Raw genomic sequence first — 14,391 nt, 5'->3', positions numbered from 1 at the left:
TCATAGTTCCAGTGTTTTCAAACACAGAGTCTGGAATTACATATGCTTAGTCCTTCCATATGGGATTTTGTCCACTACCCAGAATTATGTACTAGCATGTCCACATTCATGAATGAGGTTCATCCCCACTCATGATTTTGTCACCTTGTGTGCAAGAACATACCCAATGTGGAGAGACAGTAATACCCTTGAGGTTTGTCTTGCCTCCTTAGAGAATGTGATAAACTGGGTTACTTGTTGACTGGGGTGTGAGCCCTGGTGAAGCAGCAACCACAACTCTAGTCAGGGTGAGGCACAAGCAAGCCACTAATTAACCTGAGCTCAACTCCCTGGTAGTTTGGCACCGAGCAGACAGACCTAACTTAGAGGCAATGTGCAAAGTATTTGTGCAACACTTCAAACAGTGGAACAGTGAAAACACCACACAAAAAGATCCTACACCAGGTTAAAAAAAATAGAGCCAAATTTAATAAATAAAACAAGACCAAAATTTCAAACATCCAATAAGTACACTGGAGTTATGAATTGTTAAAGAATAAAGTGTAAAATAGCACCTAAAAGCACAAAGCGCCAAATGCAGTTATCTGGTCGTGCTGGACTGGGTCAACGTCCGGCCAGGTCCAAACGTGAATGTCATTCTGGTCCTAAGAAATCAGGTCCTAAGAAATCAGAGCTTTGAAACAAACAACACAATCCTTATCTAAGTGAATTTGGTCTGGTCCCCAAGGTGCCCATATTTATCCCTAGGTGGTTGGGTGAAGTTACCAATGTTATCAATTCTGACTTCGGGTGGACACTATCCATGTGACTCATGACCCTCACCCATGACGCAAGGTATTTCCCACAGACACTGCTGCAAAAAAAGTTATAAAACTGCCCAGAGTTATGTGCCTTTCTTTAAAAAAATCATACTTACAAAGATAGATGTCCAGAATGGCATTCCGATAAGAGTGGAGACTGCACCAAATGTTAGGGGAAGGGCGCAGAGGAAGGCTCCCAGAAAGATCTGCAGGATACCAATCACGATCTGAATTGCCTACAGTGAAGATGAATGAAGTGCGTAAGTTATAAGCATGAGAAGGAAAGTCGAAAAGGAAGCAAAGATTCAATTCAGCATCTATAGCATTTCTACCAACTCAATGACCTAATTAGCCCAGCCACTACTGATTCTACACTCCAAAACTATTATCGTAGAGAATTCCCATAGAAGCCCATGTTCTGGTGTGTACATGGACTTCTATTGGAATTCTCCAGGGCATATTATCAAGCCCATTGCCCATGTTCTGGTGTGTACATGGACTTCTATTGGAATTCTCCAGGGCATATTATCAAGCCCATTAACGCTGCTTTAGCGGCAGTTTTCTGCCGATAAAGTGGCGATAATTTTAACGCCGGACCTTGATAATGTGCCCCAAAGTAGCTTGCTTTTAATACATCTGTCCTTCACAAGCACTCTTTCATCTACTCTTACTGGCAAAAACTTTACAAGAATTTGTAAACTATTAACCTCCCTGTATCTCTTAATTTGTGCTGCTCTTAAATATTTTCACTGTGTAATGACTAAAGATTTCCTATTTCTTTTCAATCTATTCTGTTTGTTATTTTACTTTTCTCTGCTTTCATCAATGTCACATTCATCTTGAAATACATAAAAAATCATGAGAGTTTTGGTGCTTGCTGCCCAAAAATCCAAATGTCCTGGGATCTACCTGCCATTTTCCCCCATTAAATATTGGCAGATTTGGCCTACTGACATTTATCTAGGAATGTGGTTTGAATGGCAAAACTCATAATTTCAGTATGTGCAGTAACAGGAGTGACACATACATCAGAACATATTACACCAGTCATAATTAGGACCTTAATCAGTTGTAGTGATAGAGATGGTGAGGCTGGCTGAGAAATTTGTATTATCAGATTCACTTTTTAGTGCCAGAAGTTTCAGTAGGCTTGAACTGCTGTAAGTGGTGGATTGACTACTGAAGAGCAGGATGGGTGACCTATTTTAGGTAATGCCCTTTGCGTTCACTTCCTTCGGCCACCAAATTCTTGCCTAACATGACTGTTTGATGCCTCTACATTGGTTACCTTGTTATGCGCCAACCCTTGTTGCTCCAATTTTTGAGTGACTTTGGCCTTTGCATTTCTACACATCAACTATATCACTTCTTTTAAGCAAAGTTTCCATGTAAGAATAACAAGACCACCTAGACTATAGAGTCATCACTTCACTTATCTACCGACTTATACTTTCTTCTGATGTTTTCTTTTCAAAGGGCTTTCCTACCCTCATTCTTTCAATGCTCACCTTCTATCGGCATCTATGCTTGGTCCTTTATGCTAGCATTTTAACCTCAATGCAATACACTCAGGAGCATATTTACGAGAGAAGTGGCGGAGCGTAGCATTAGCCTCCTTGGCTTAACCCCTTCAGTGCCCGCCCCTTTCCCCGCCCTGTGCCGGCCGTTGCATTAGCGGGTGGGGTCTATGACGAGCTGGACTCGTCATGGGCACAGCGCAACCGCGGCCCATGACGAGTCCAGCTCGTCATGGGCACTGAAGGGGTTAATGCCACACTCCAGCACATCTGAAACACAGAGCTGCATGATATTCACAAGAATATGGTGCAGCCCTGAGTTTTCCCCTGCACTGGTGCTAATTTAGCTGCCTATCGCCAACGCAGGCACCCTTGCACCATTTTGCAAGGGTGTCTGCATTGCAGGGGAATGACTGTTTATGTGCAGGAAGGTGTACCTTCCCTCACATAAACTTTCAGTAATGGCGCTTTGTAACTTCTGTGTGTGCTGCTTAATGCCGCACACATAGAAGCTGCAAAACTTATTTTTTTTTCCAATTATTGTTTATGTGCAGGAAGGGACACCCTCCTCACATAAACAATCAATGGTGTTTTGCTTTTTCCATGTGTGCTGCACCACACAGCACACATGGAAACAGAAAAACTAGGAGAAATAAAGCATTGCTCCTCATTTCGCCTGTTTAAGGCCAGGTTTTCCCTGGTCTTCAGTTTGGCGCTGCCTCCTATTAACGCCACCCTTGTAAATAGGGAGCAGCATCAAAATCAATGGGTGTTGCGGTGAAACGCCCAAGACAACAACCATTGTCCTTCCCTTTCATGCTAAGTGTAGTGTGGAAGGGTGCCTTGTTTACAAGGCAGTGTTAAGCCACGTTAACTGACATAATGCTGCCTTGTAAATAAGGCAAACCCCATATCGCCACCGCAACGTCTGAAAAAGTGGGATTGTGGTGGCACTAGAGGCTTGTAAATATGCCCCTCAGTTTCATCCTTTGCTTCACTTACATTCGAAACTCCTTTGCTCCATTGTGCAACAAACTATAGGCTTTACATTCACCACCTTGTTCCACCAACATCCTTCCCTGATTATGGATAAACATTTCTCCAGAAAGGAGGGAAAACATACAGGATTGGGCCTGACATTCCCAGGTCCAGATGTTTTACACATTCTGGGGTAAACAACTTACAAGGATAGGACCAAGAATCTGAGATTCCAGCCCTGCAGTATGCCTGTACCTAAATGAGGGGATTTGTAATGAGGGTCTTACCATGAACATCACATCAACCTGTGTCCCTGGATTTCTACTTAAAAATTTCCTTTCCATCCTTCTCTATCCCCTCCTTAATGAGTTAAGGATTTCAATGATATTTTCTGTGAAATGCTTGATGTCTGTCTGGGCTAAAATCATACAGAGCATTTTTCATATATGTGTTATTAAATATTTCTAGAACTGGCCATGCTAGATGAAGACAATCATATTTGAAGAGCCCCAGTACTTACTCCAAGTGTCTTCGGTTCTCCTTCATTGAACCTCTTTAGAATGTGACTCGCCGCCGGCTGAGCAGGGTTGAAGTTAGCATAGGGGATATACTGGGTCACCACATACATGCCATTCCCAGCTGGCGCCGCCATCGCGATTAAGAAGCTGTCAACAAAAGGCTAAGATATGGTGAAATGTTAATATACTAAATACACATAAACATGCCATTTACCCAATCACAAGAGGTTCATATATTCACTTTACCCTTTGAGGATCTCACTCCAGTCAATTTGTGAACAAGATTACCCTATATTGCATTTTCTTTTTTTTTTTTTTGTGTTGGCTAGGAGCCCAGTAAGTGGAGCGAGGTACAATATTTTCTAGATGCTGCAAAATTCAAAGGACGGTCACCCCTTCAAAGCGCAGGAGTCCCCAGTTATTGAACTAACAGCTGTGCCAAGAAAGAAGCTGTGTTAGAGAAGGACTGGAGGGAACGCATGGATTCTGGAGTCTACACTGAAGACTCATCGATCATGTGATTGTGAGTGGGCCATTAGTTGCCGGGGACTATACTGTGTCCAGTTTGTCAATCCAGATGCTATTAGTCTGCTAAACCATATCACCACCTACTAACCAGCACACGGTGTAACCTGTATGCCACAAACAGATGTTACCTGATTGCCTCCTAGAAACCGTGGGGTTCTGGTGCAAAATAAAACCATAACTAACATTACCAACCTCTTGAAGTGTTTCTTTGATTCTGTCCTGCATCTATTACTAACTGAGGATCTGAAACCCATCATTGACTCATTCTGGTAAATAGAGAGCACATAAGGATCTCACTCAGAGACTTTGTTCAGGAGACCTCAGCTTTCCTGCTCTCGTCTCCTGTGGTCGCCAGCTCTGCTTTGACACCCTCTGGTTTCACTTGCTTCGGGGGCACATCTGTCACTGAACCTGGTGACCGCAGGCTCTACAGTGGGTGAAAACAGGATGTTTCGACATAGATGTAAGCGAGACAATAATGTGGCAGTGTGGCAATATTTACCGCTACTGTGATGCCGACATCTTGAAAATAAACATTGGCAAACTCAATAGTTATATCTAGTAACTGAAAACATCTGCATGCTTTAGTCCGTGGTGTCACACATTCATGCATGCGCTGTTCTTCATGCTGGCATTCATCCTTGTACTCTTTCATCAATTAATTTACCCATTAACTCATTCTTGCATTCATTCACTTGCCCATCAACAATACAACACCCACAAACTCACAAGTCATTGAAGAGACACGTTTAGCTTTCAGACAGACCTACTGACTTTTCTGCTAGTGTGTGAGGATCGTGAGAAAGCTTCCCGTAGTGTATGGCTGCTAGTCTGAGGGATGGCAGAGAGCGTCAAGTAGTGTGTGACTGCTAGTATATGAGGGTTGTGATACAGCTTCCAGTAGTGTGTGACTGCTAGTGTGCGAGGGTTGTGAGAGTGTTTCCAGTAGTGTAACTGCTATTCTTGGGGGGAACGAGTGCTTCCAGTAGTGTGTGACTGCTAGTCTGAGGTGGCGGGAGGCAGCTTTAGTGTGTGACTGCTCGTCTGGGGTGGGAGACAACTTCCAGTAGTGTGTGACTACTAGTGTATGAGGGTTGTGAGAGAGCTTCCAGTAGAGTGCGACTGCTAGTGTGTGAGGGTTGTGAGAGAGCTTCCAGGGGTGTGTGACTGCTAGTCTGGGGGTGGGAGACAGTGTATGACTGCTAGTGTGTGAGGGTTGTGAGAGAGCATCCAGTACTGTGCGACTGCTAGTGTGTGAGGGTTGTGAGAGAGCTCCCAGTAGTGTGCGGCTGCTGTGTGTGCAGGTTGTGAGAGAGCTTCCAGTAGTGTGCGACTGCTAGTCTGTGAGGGTTGTGAGAGAGCTTCCAGTAGTGTGCGACTGCTAGTGTGTGAGGGTTGTGAGAGAGCTTCCAGTAGTGTGCGACTGCTAGTGTGTGAGGGTTGTGAGAGCTTCCAGTAATGTGCGACTGCTAGTCTGTGAGGGTTGTGAGAGAGTTTCCAGCAGTGTGCGACTGCTAGTGTGTGAGGGTTGTGAGAGAGCTTCCAGTAGTGTGCGACTGCTAGTCTGTGAGAGTTGTGAGAGAGCTTCCAGTAATGTGCGACTGCTAGTATGTGAGGGTTGTGAGAGAGCTTCCAGTACTGTGCGACTGCTAGTGTGTGAAGGTTGAGAGAGAGCTTCCAGTACTGTGCGACTGCTAGTGTGTGCGTGTTGTGGGAGAGCTTCAAGTACTGTGCGACTGCTAGTGTGTGAGGGTTGTGAGAGAGCTACCGTTACTGTCATGCCGACATCTTGAAAATAAACAACTCATTCTTGCATTCATTCACTTGCCCATCAACAATGCAACACCCACAAACTCACAAGTCATTGAAGAGACACTTTTAGCTTTCAGACAGACCTACTGACTTTTCTGCTACTGTGTGAGGATCGTGAGAAAGCTTCCCGTAGTGTATGGCTGCTAGTCTGAGGGATGGCAGAGAGCTTCAAGTAGTGTGTGACTGCTAGTATATGAGGGTTGTGATACAGCTTACAGAAGTGTCTGACTGCTAGTGTGCGAGGGTTGTGAGAGAGCTTCCAGTAGTGTGCGACTGCTAGTGTGTGAGGGTTGTGAGAGAGCTTCCAGTAGTGTGCGACTGCTAGTGTGTGAGGGTTGTGAGAGAGCTTCCAGTAGTGTGTGACTGCTAGTCTGGGGGTGGGAGACAGTGTGTGACTGCTAGTGTGTGAGAGAGCTTCCAGTACTGTGCGACTGCTAGTGTGTGAGGGTTGTGAGAGAGCTTCCAGTAGTGTGCGACTGCTAGTCTGTGAGGGTTGTGAGAGAGCTTCCAGTAGTGTGCGACTGCTAGTGTGTGAGGGTTGAGAGAGAGCTTCCAGTACTGTGCGACTGCTGTGTGTGCAGGTTGTGAGAGAGCTTCCAGTACTGTGTGACTGCTAGTGTGTGAGGGTTGTGAGAGAGCTTCCAGTACTGTGTGACTGCTAGTCTGGCAGATACGAGTGCTTCTGGTAATGTATGGCCATACGCCTGTGAGGAGTGTCAGCGTGCTTTCAGTATTTTGCTACAAAAGTTATACTTGAACAGTTCTCCTAGTCTTTCTATTGAGACCAGGGTTGAATGCATGCCGTGACTCACTCTTGAAATAACACTGCAGCAAGTCTTCTGAAGCCGAGTGCTCGTCCTCTGATTGTGAGCCTTGATGGTCGACTCCATCATAAGATTGAACGGGTACTGATGTCCCAGATTGTCCAATTATTCCCTTTTGAGAACCCTTACACCGTGACAACAGGCTGGTCACTTCGATCCACATCACCTCAGCATGGATGACTGACTCCCATAACATGTGCTCAACCAGCTGTGTTTACTAGTCTCACCAAGCACTGGTTCCATCAGTGACCAGGTTCTCGGCTCCGTCCCAATGGCCCCTTAGTGATCGCGGACACTTGTCTACTATTCCAGGGATCTGGCTCCAGCCTCATTTGAACACCTTCCCAGAGGATCAAGCAGCTGCCACTGCTCTCCCTGAGTGCACATGTCCATATGCACCAAGGCTGAAGCCCATATGGCTCCAGTGCACCGGTGCAGCTAGGTGGCCTCATGCATGCAGTGAAGAGCATTGTTCTGATGCATTACACAAACCAGCATAGTGTACATAAAATAGAGGGCCGGTGGCTTTGGGGGAAACCCAGAATTCTTAGTGTGATCACCAGCAGAGGAGAGACAGAGAGAACGCTGCAGAGGCTCATCTGTTTGTTTACTGCAGCAGGCCCCACCCACCAGACCACTACCTTTCCTGACACAATGGCCATCTGCCGCCCACCAAGAGCCCGTAAAGAAGATCAAGAATGAGGGAGGGCAAAAGCCTCTCTCTTTATACGTCTTTTTATAAATGGTAACTGACTGACCGTGCCCTGGGCTCTGCTAACCAGGCCCAGGGCCAGTGCTCTGGTGAAAAAGGGTATATGGTAATTTAGTATAATTACAATTGGCAATTATAGACCCTGTAAGTCCCTAGTAGTTAATAAGGCAAGGTGGATTCAAACTGCCTATAAGTCCCTCGTATATAATGGAGCCGAGCTGTTTAGAAGGTCAGCAGATTTCCTTCTTGAAGTGTACACTGTGTTGCCTGCTGATATTTTAAAATGCAGCCTTGCTTTGCAGACTGTCTTTAAAAAGTTAATTGTATGCATATTCAATTTTGCTGGTATAAGTACTTACCAAGTGGTAATCTACCTTATTTTTACTTATAAGTAACCACTAATGTCTCTGCTAGGTGCCCCAGAGATGGAGTTGCCTTGTGACTATAAGTAGGGGCATTATAAAAGATTATTTAAATGCCCTGGTGAGAAAATAACTTGCAATTCCGTTTTCCCCATTGTAGATTATTAGCTCCATAGGGTAACATTGGAAAAAATTGTTGTTCGAAAGGGACTAAACATGTTATTCAAAAAATTGAAAGATTGGTAATAATAAATCCAACAACTTCCCACTGTTGAATTTATCATAACTAGTACAGAAAAGAAGTTATAGAACTTTCCTTTCTGTGATCCAAAAACCAGCCTTCATGTAGTCTTCTCTGATTGATCAGCCTTAACAGGCTTAGCTAGAGTGATTTGATGAGGTGATAAGTGGCCACATAGGGCGGAGGTTATCTGATGGAGAGAGCTCTGCAGCTGGAAAGAAAAGGCCAGGCCAGGGCTGAATAAATCAAACAAGGCTTCAAAGAGAAAGCAAGATAGTAAGGAATGCCAGGCCTACCACCCCCTTCCTGTAACCCAATCCAGAAGGCAGGCCTGGAAATGGACTTTGCAGAAGAGGAAGTGTTAATTGAAATGAGTTTCCCCAGTGGGTTAGCTTAGCCAGATCTTACTCCAAAGGAGAGAAAATCTCCATCATGAATTTTAAAGTGGAATACTTTTATGGGACAAGCATATGCCCCACTTTGGAGAGAGCAGTCATGCTTTTGGGTGGCACCGTGCACCTCATTGAACAGGGGTGCCCCCCCTGCTTGTTGCGCAGATCATTGAATAAATATGTGAGAGCTGTATAGCAACTCAGTTTTGATTTTGCTGCCTGAAACTATAAGAAGGAGTGCCCTGCTGGAACCCTTGTCTGCACAACACAGGATTGCTCCCTGAAGGACTGCTTCTGTTGCACACTTGGAACTACAGCCCTGAGTACTTTGCCTTGCTTCAAAAAGGATTAGGGAGTGGACTCCCTGAAAGCAACAGGTTAACAGATCTTGCCTGCACCTTTTCCTCCAAGACATCCCCAGCCTGGAGTGAATCCAGTGACTTTGAAAGGTTTGGCCAGGTGCATTGTGGGAATTGTGGTCCAAGGATCATCTCAGAGTTTCTAGACTCTTGGATTTGTGTTTTGGACACTTTGAACCCTCAAGGGGAACTGTAGGAAGAGGTTCCGGATGTTTCGAGAAGTTAGCCACAACTTTTGAAAAAAGTCCTGAAGAGGAGCCTCACAAGATGTCGAGAGAAAATTATCCTGAAAAGTTTCTAAGTCCTAACGTTACATTTTGACCAGGGCCTCCCACTTAGTGTATCTGACCATGGCTCTATGGACGTTGGCCTCAAACCTTGAGGTTGTCCCGGTGCAGTATGACCAGATGTCCCAGTTTGGCCTATATTTTATTAGGCACTGTAAAGTGGTAAAAAAAATTCAATTCCTTATCTCCGCTTCCCTACATTGGATTGTTGTCATTTTAGTGTCCTGTTAAAGATATACATATTTCCTATTATTATAAGTTGGTATGGGATTTTTATTGTGTTTTGTGTCTTGTTTATTTAATGCATTTGTGAATTTAAATACTTTACATAGCCTGCCTGCTTGCAGCCAGCTACTAAGGTCTGAGCCAGGGGCTAATGTAGTGGGACCTTATCTGGACCTTTTATTGCGTGGGAATCCTTATTGCTAGTGGTAGGTGCATACTAACCCCTGCCAATAACACACCTTCCAACATAGTTTATTTTACTTAGGACATTTATTCCTTGCTTTTAAAACTGCCTGGCCCACATACCCCCACCTCTGCCATCTTAGCTTGCACCCTAATTGGTCAACTCACCGCTCTTTGCGGGTCCTTCGCCCTCTCTCGAGGTGGCCATCTTTGTTGAGGGGAAGCAGCGCGCAGTCAGTCCTTTCTCTACCTTGCTGGTTCAGCATATAGGTAGCCATGCCAACGCGCCGCGGTTACGCGCTGCGGGGACGCCGAACTGACGCCGGAGTTACGCCAGAGTTGAGCCCGTCTGTGCCCGTCCGGGCCCGGACGGGCCTAGGGCCTGCCATCATGCCCGACTCTGTGGCGCCATTTACTACTAGGCTTCGATATGGGAGGGACGCCCTATTGACTTTGCGTCCGCCCCACCCTATTAGTTGTAGCTTTGCACAGATGGGAACTATTCCGTTTCTACCGTGTAGAGCCTGCCCCTCCGGCCACAATTCAGTGGCTGTGAAATCTGTTCTTTCCATGGCTTTATTAAATTGCCGGTCCTTGCCGAGCCATGCCACTGAAATTAACTCACTTCTCCTAGACCACGAGTTGGATGTGTTGTATCTTACTGAGACCTGGCTCTCCCCCAGCTCTGGTCCTGACATGGTCAGAGCACTCCCCCCGGGCTTTCACATGGTCCATCTTGATAGACCTAAAGGGAGGGGAGGAGGAATCGCAGTTCTCTACAGAGACACGCTTGTTTGTAAGATTCAGAATGGAGGGGTGTCTGATTGTGAGAGCTTACAGTTCTCCCTTCGGTTGTCACCTACAGTGTCTTTGGTAGGTTTGCTGATTTACCGTCCTCCTGGACCCTTGGGTAGCTTCCCTAACTCCCTTCTTGAAACTACTGCACTCCTTGCCTCTTCAACTACCAACTTTGTTGTCCTCGGGGATTTTAATATCCATCTAGAGGACCCCACCAATGCCGCGGGAGTTGATTTGCTCGATGATTTTAAATCTTTCGGAATTAATCTGGCCAACTCGGGCATGACCCATGAGAAGGGCCACCTGCTTGATCCCATACTTTCCAACTTGGACCATCTTATTCCATCTCCGGCCCTTGCCCTGCCTTGGACAGACCACTTTTTGGTGTCCGCGACATGGCAATTTGATAGCCCAACTGCGGTGGTCCCACGGGTTCACACCCTGGAGAGAGCCTGGTCGAGGCTCCCAGTTGACACCTGGGTGGCACACCTGGAGGCTACGCAGCCCCCTCTGGGAGCTAACCCAATAGTTGCTGATGCGAATCTTCATTCCTGGCTCGTGGATTCTTTGGACACTCTCCTACCCAAAAAGAAACAACTTACGAGGGGGAAGAGAATGGGCTCTGCACCTTGGTATTCGCCAGAACTGAGAACCTTGAGGAAGGGTTGCAAGAGGCTAGAGCGGTCCTGGAGGAGAGACTGGAGTGAGGCGAGTCGTAAAGAATATCGTGCGGCCCTGAGCAGGTATAAATCCGCTATTCGGGTGGCAAAATCAGGATTCTTTGAAGAGCGTATAGGCTCGGCGGCCAACTCTTCTAAAGAGTCATTCAGGGTTATTAAGGAGCTACTGAATGCCCCCGATCCTCAGGTTTTCCACGAGGACCCTCGCAAAAAATGTATAGAACTGGCCTCGTTTTTTAAAAGCAAAATTGACAATATATTGGCTTCCCTTCCCCGGCTAGGTGAGGTATCTTCCTTGGAGGATAATGTCACCTCCCAACTTAAGTTGCAATCGGTGGAGCTGGCCTCCTTTGGTCCGGTTACTAAGGAGGAAGTTTTGGCGGTTCTGAGGTCTATGAAGAGCGGCTCCCCGAAAGACCCAGTACCTATTAAATATCTTAAACAGGTGTCATCTACAATCGGTGGCCCTGTGACGGACCTGATAAACCTGTCTCTCGTCCAGGGGGTAGTGCCCCCCAGTTGGAAAGGGGCGGTGGTTAAGGCCCTTTTGAAAAAACCTAACCTTGACCCCGCCGATCTCGCTAACTTTCGGCCTATTTCCTTGCTGCCGGGTATCAGTAAGGTGGCTGAGAAGCTGGTGAACAGCCGCCTTTCGGACTTCTTGGAAACCAATTCCCTCCTGGGCGACTCCCAAACGGGTTTTCGCCCCGGTCAGGGGACTGACACCGCCTTGCTGGCGGTCGTGGAGAATGCGAGGAGCATGCTGGATTCGGGGGGTTCAGTGGCAGTGATCCTCCTGGATCTCAGCGCTGCTTTTGACACCGTGGACCATCAGGTGCTTCTCCAACGGCTGTCGGGGGTGGGGATTACGGGTCTGGCCCTCAAATGGTTCGCTTCCTTCCTGGAAGGTCGCTCATTTGAGGTATGGGAAGGCCAGGAAAAATCATCTTCATCCCCTCTCCAGTGTGGTGTGCCACAGGGCTCTTCATTGAGCCCTACTTTATTTAACGTTTACATGGCCCCCCTGGAGAGTGTGGTACTGCCGCTGGGTATTAAAATCATCAGTTATGCTGATGATACTCAGCTGGTGGTAGGCCTTTCCCAGTCGGCGCACCATCCCGACCGGCTGCACACGTGTCTTGAAAAGATCTACACGTGGATGTGCAGCTCAGCCCTAAAGTTAAATGGCTCCAAGACGGAATTGATGCTGCTGGGGAACTCCTCTCCATCTCTGTCCCCCAGCAGCTGGCCAGACTGTCTGGGACCGGTACCCCCCCCCAAGTTGGAGATCAAGAGCCTGGGGGTATGGCTGGAGCAGGACCTATCTTTTAAAACCCATGCCAAAAAGACTGCTGGCGTGTGCTTTGGCCTGCTCCGCTCAGCCCAGAAGATTCTGCCTCTGCTCCCAGTGGCCACTCGTAGGCTTCTCATCCAGGGACTTATCATCTCGCGGCTGGATTTCAGCAATGCGCTTTTCCTGGGTGCTCCCGATTATACCCTGAATAAACTGCAGCAAGTGCAGAACGCGGCTGCTAGGCTTCTGACGGGTCTCCCTAGGCGTCAATCCGCTCGTCCGGCATTGAGGGCACTGCACTGGCTCCCGGTGAGGGACAGGGTGAAATTCAAGTCACTTTGCATCGCCCACAAAGTTTTGCATGGGGTAGGTCCTCCTATTTTGGAGGAGATGGTCCAGCCTTACAAGGCCCCTCGTTCTCTCCGCTCTGACTATCAACATCTCCTTCAGGTCGGCAGGGTGAAAAAGGCAAGAACCGGTGGCAGAAGGTTTTCAATAAATGTGGCCTCTTTGTGGAATTCATTGCCCCTACAACTGCGCTCGGAAGCTAGTCTTCTTCGGTTTCGTAAACTTTTAAAAACTTTTCTGTTTCTCGTGTAATCCCTGCATTCTTGTAGTAGTGCTATGTGCCGGTAAGCGCTGGGATGCCTATTGGTAACCAGGCGCTATATAAAACTCAGAATAATAATAATAATAATAGTGGCACAAACAAAGCAGTCTCCAGCCAGACTTAATAAGGGCGAGCTCATCTCTCTGATCAAACAATGATTATTGCACCAGCTCTTATACAATGTGAGTGGCTTACAAAAGTGACTAAGAAAATGGAATTAGTTGAGCCTTTCGAAATATGCTTGGGTTCAAACAGTAGTGTGGAAGATTATAGTAATGTTATAGCAGTTGAGATCATCTTGCAGAGAAGATAAAAAATGCCCTACTTTATCTTTAATTTACTAATCAGGAAGTGTAAAATGAGCAGTGGTAATATGGCTACAGTGGTTTCCACAATGCTTTGTCATACTTGTGGAAAGTAAACATCCTTTACCACGCAGTCAAAACAAAGACCAGCATTTACAACGAAGTCAATACCCCAACCTTGGCCGTTACCATGTATTACTTTACCATGCAAGTCGTTACAATGACTTGCTATAAGGGGCGCATTGTTGGGCTGGTGTTAGAAGTCCAAGACCTTCCATATTGTTGCGCAGACTGGAGTTGGAAAAGTAATGCATACTATTCCAAAGTACAGCGCCCCCTTAAGCAAGTTGTTGAAACGACTAGCGTGGTCAAGTAACGCATGGTAATGTCGCAGTCGGGGTAATGACTGCGGTGAAAAGGCATGCTGGATAAATGCATTTGGGGTTCCGTCATACAACCTTGTGGAAAGAATGGAGCATGTGGTTTGCTTGTCTGAACAAAATGTTTCCTTGGATAATGTTGCTTTACACTATCACCCTGTATCACTATTTTAACACCAATTTGTCTCATCAAAAAATGTGTTTTTAGTAAATCATTTTTAAAGACAGAATAAGTTAGAGAAAGGTTTAGAAAAGTACATAAAAACAGTGAGAGGGACGGACAAAGTGTAGTGACGTATGAGAAGGTGTAAAGCTATATCCAATCAGAATAATAAATCATGAAGGTATACAACTATATCTGTGCTGGAATTTGTTCTAAATGTAATAGCACATGAATACATAGGTCGAGAACATGTGGACATGACAAAAATAGCTCCTTTTTTTGATGATTCATAGAAAGAACTGAGCTGCTTGTAGCACAAGATGTGGAATTGACTCTATTTCACTATTTTGGACTGCACTAGAATGAGAAAAAAGTTTTTTTGAATTTTAAAATATCTTGCTTCTTCCTAGAGAGAGGTTTTAC

At 46.1% G+C, this 14,391-nt stretch overlaps 2 protein-coding genes across 6 annotated transcripts in view; one reads left to right on the top strand and one right to left on the bottom strand.

Moving 5' to 3' along the window:
* Positions 1-14,391, top strand: part of LOC146853834 (uncharacterized) — a 218,191-nt gene that overhangs the window by 103,869 nt on the left and 99,931 nt on the right. The gene's annotated exons all lie outside the window — the stretch shown is intronic.
* LOC146853835 (membrane-spanning 4-domains subfamily A member 4A-like) overlaps positions 1-14,391 on the bottom strand; it is a 293,969-nt gene that overhangs the window by 224,674 nt on the left and 54,904 nt on the right. For 2 of the 5 annotated variants that reach the window (XM_085651830.1, XM_085651833.1), the window contains exons 2-3: positions 3,816-3,960; positions 917-1,036 (exon numbers count right to left, since the gene is read on the bottom strand). In XM_085651830.1, the coding sequence (XP_085507956.1) occupies positions 917-1,036; positions 3,816-3,947 (252 nt within the window). In that variant the 5' untranslated portion in view covers positions 3,948-3,960. Of the gene's footprint in view, positions 1-916; positions 1,037-3,815; positions 3,975-4,638; positions 4,769-14,391 lie in introns of all 5 variants that reach the window. The other 3 variants (XM_085651832.1, XM_085651834.1, XM_085651831.1) reach the window with 2 other exon arrangements.

The sequence above is a fragment of the Triturus cristatus genome, chromosome 4_1 (genome assembly GCF_964204655.1).
Source record: "Triturus cristatus chromosome 4_1, aTriCri1.1, whole genome shotgun sequence".
Lineage (NCBI taxonomy): Eukaryota > Metazoa > Chordata > Amphibia > Caudata > Salamandridae > Triturus > Triturus cristatus.
The sequence above is the reverse complement of the archived record's forward strand: the minus strand, read 5'-3'. Positions and strand labels throughout refer to the sequence as shown.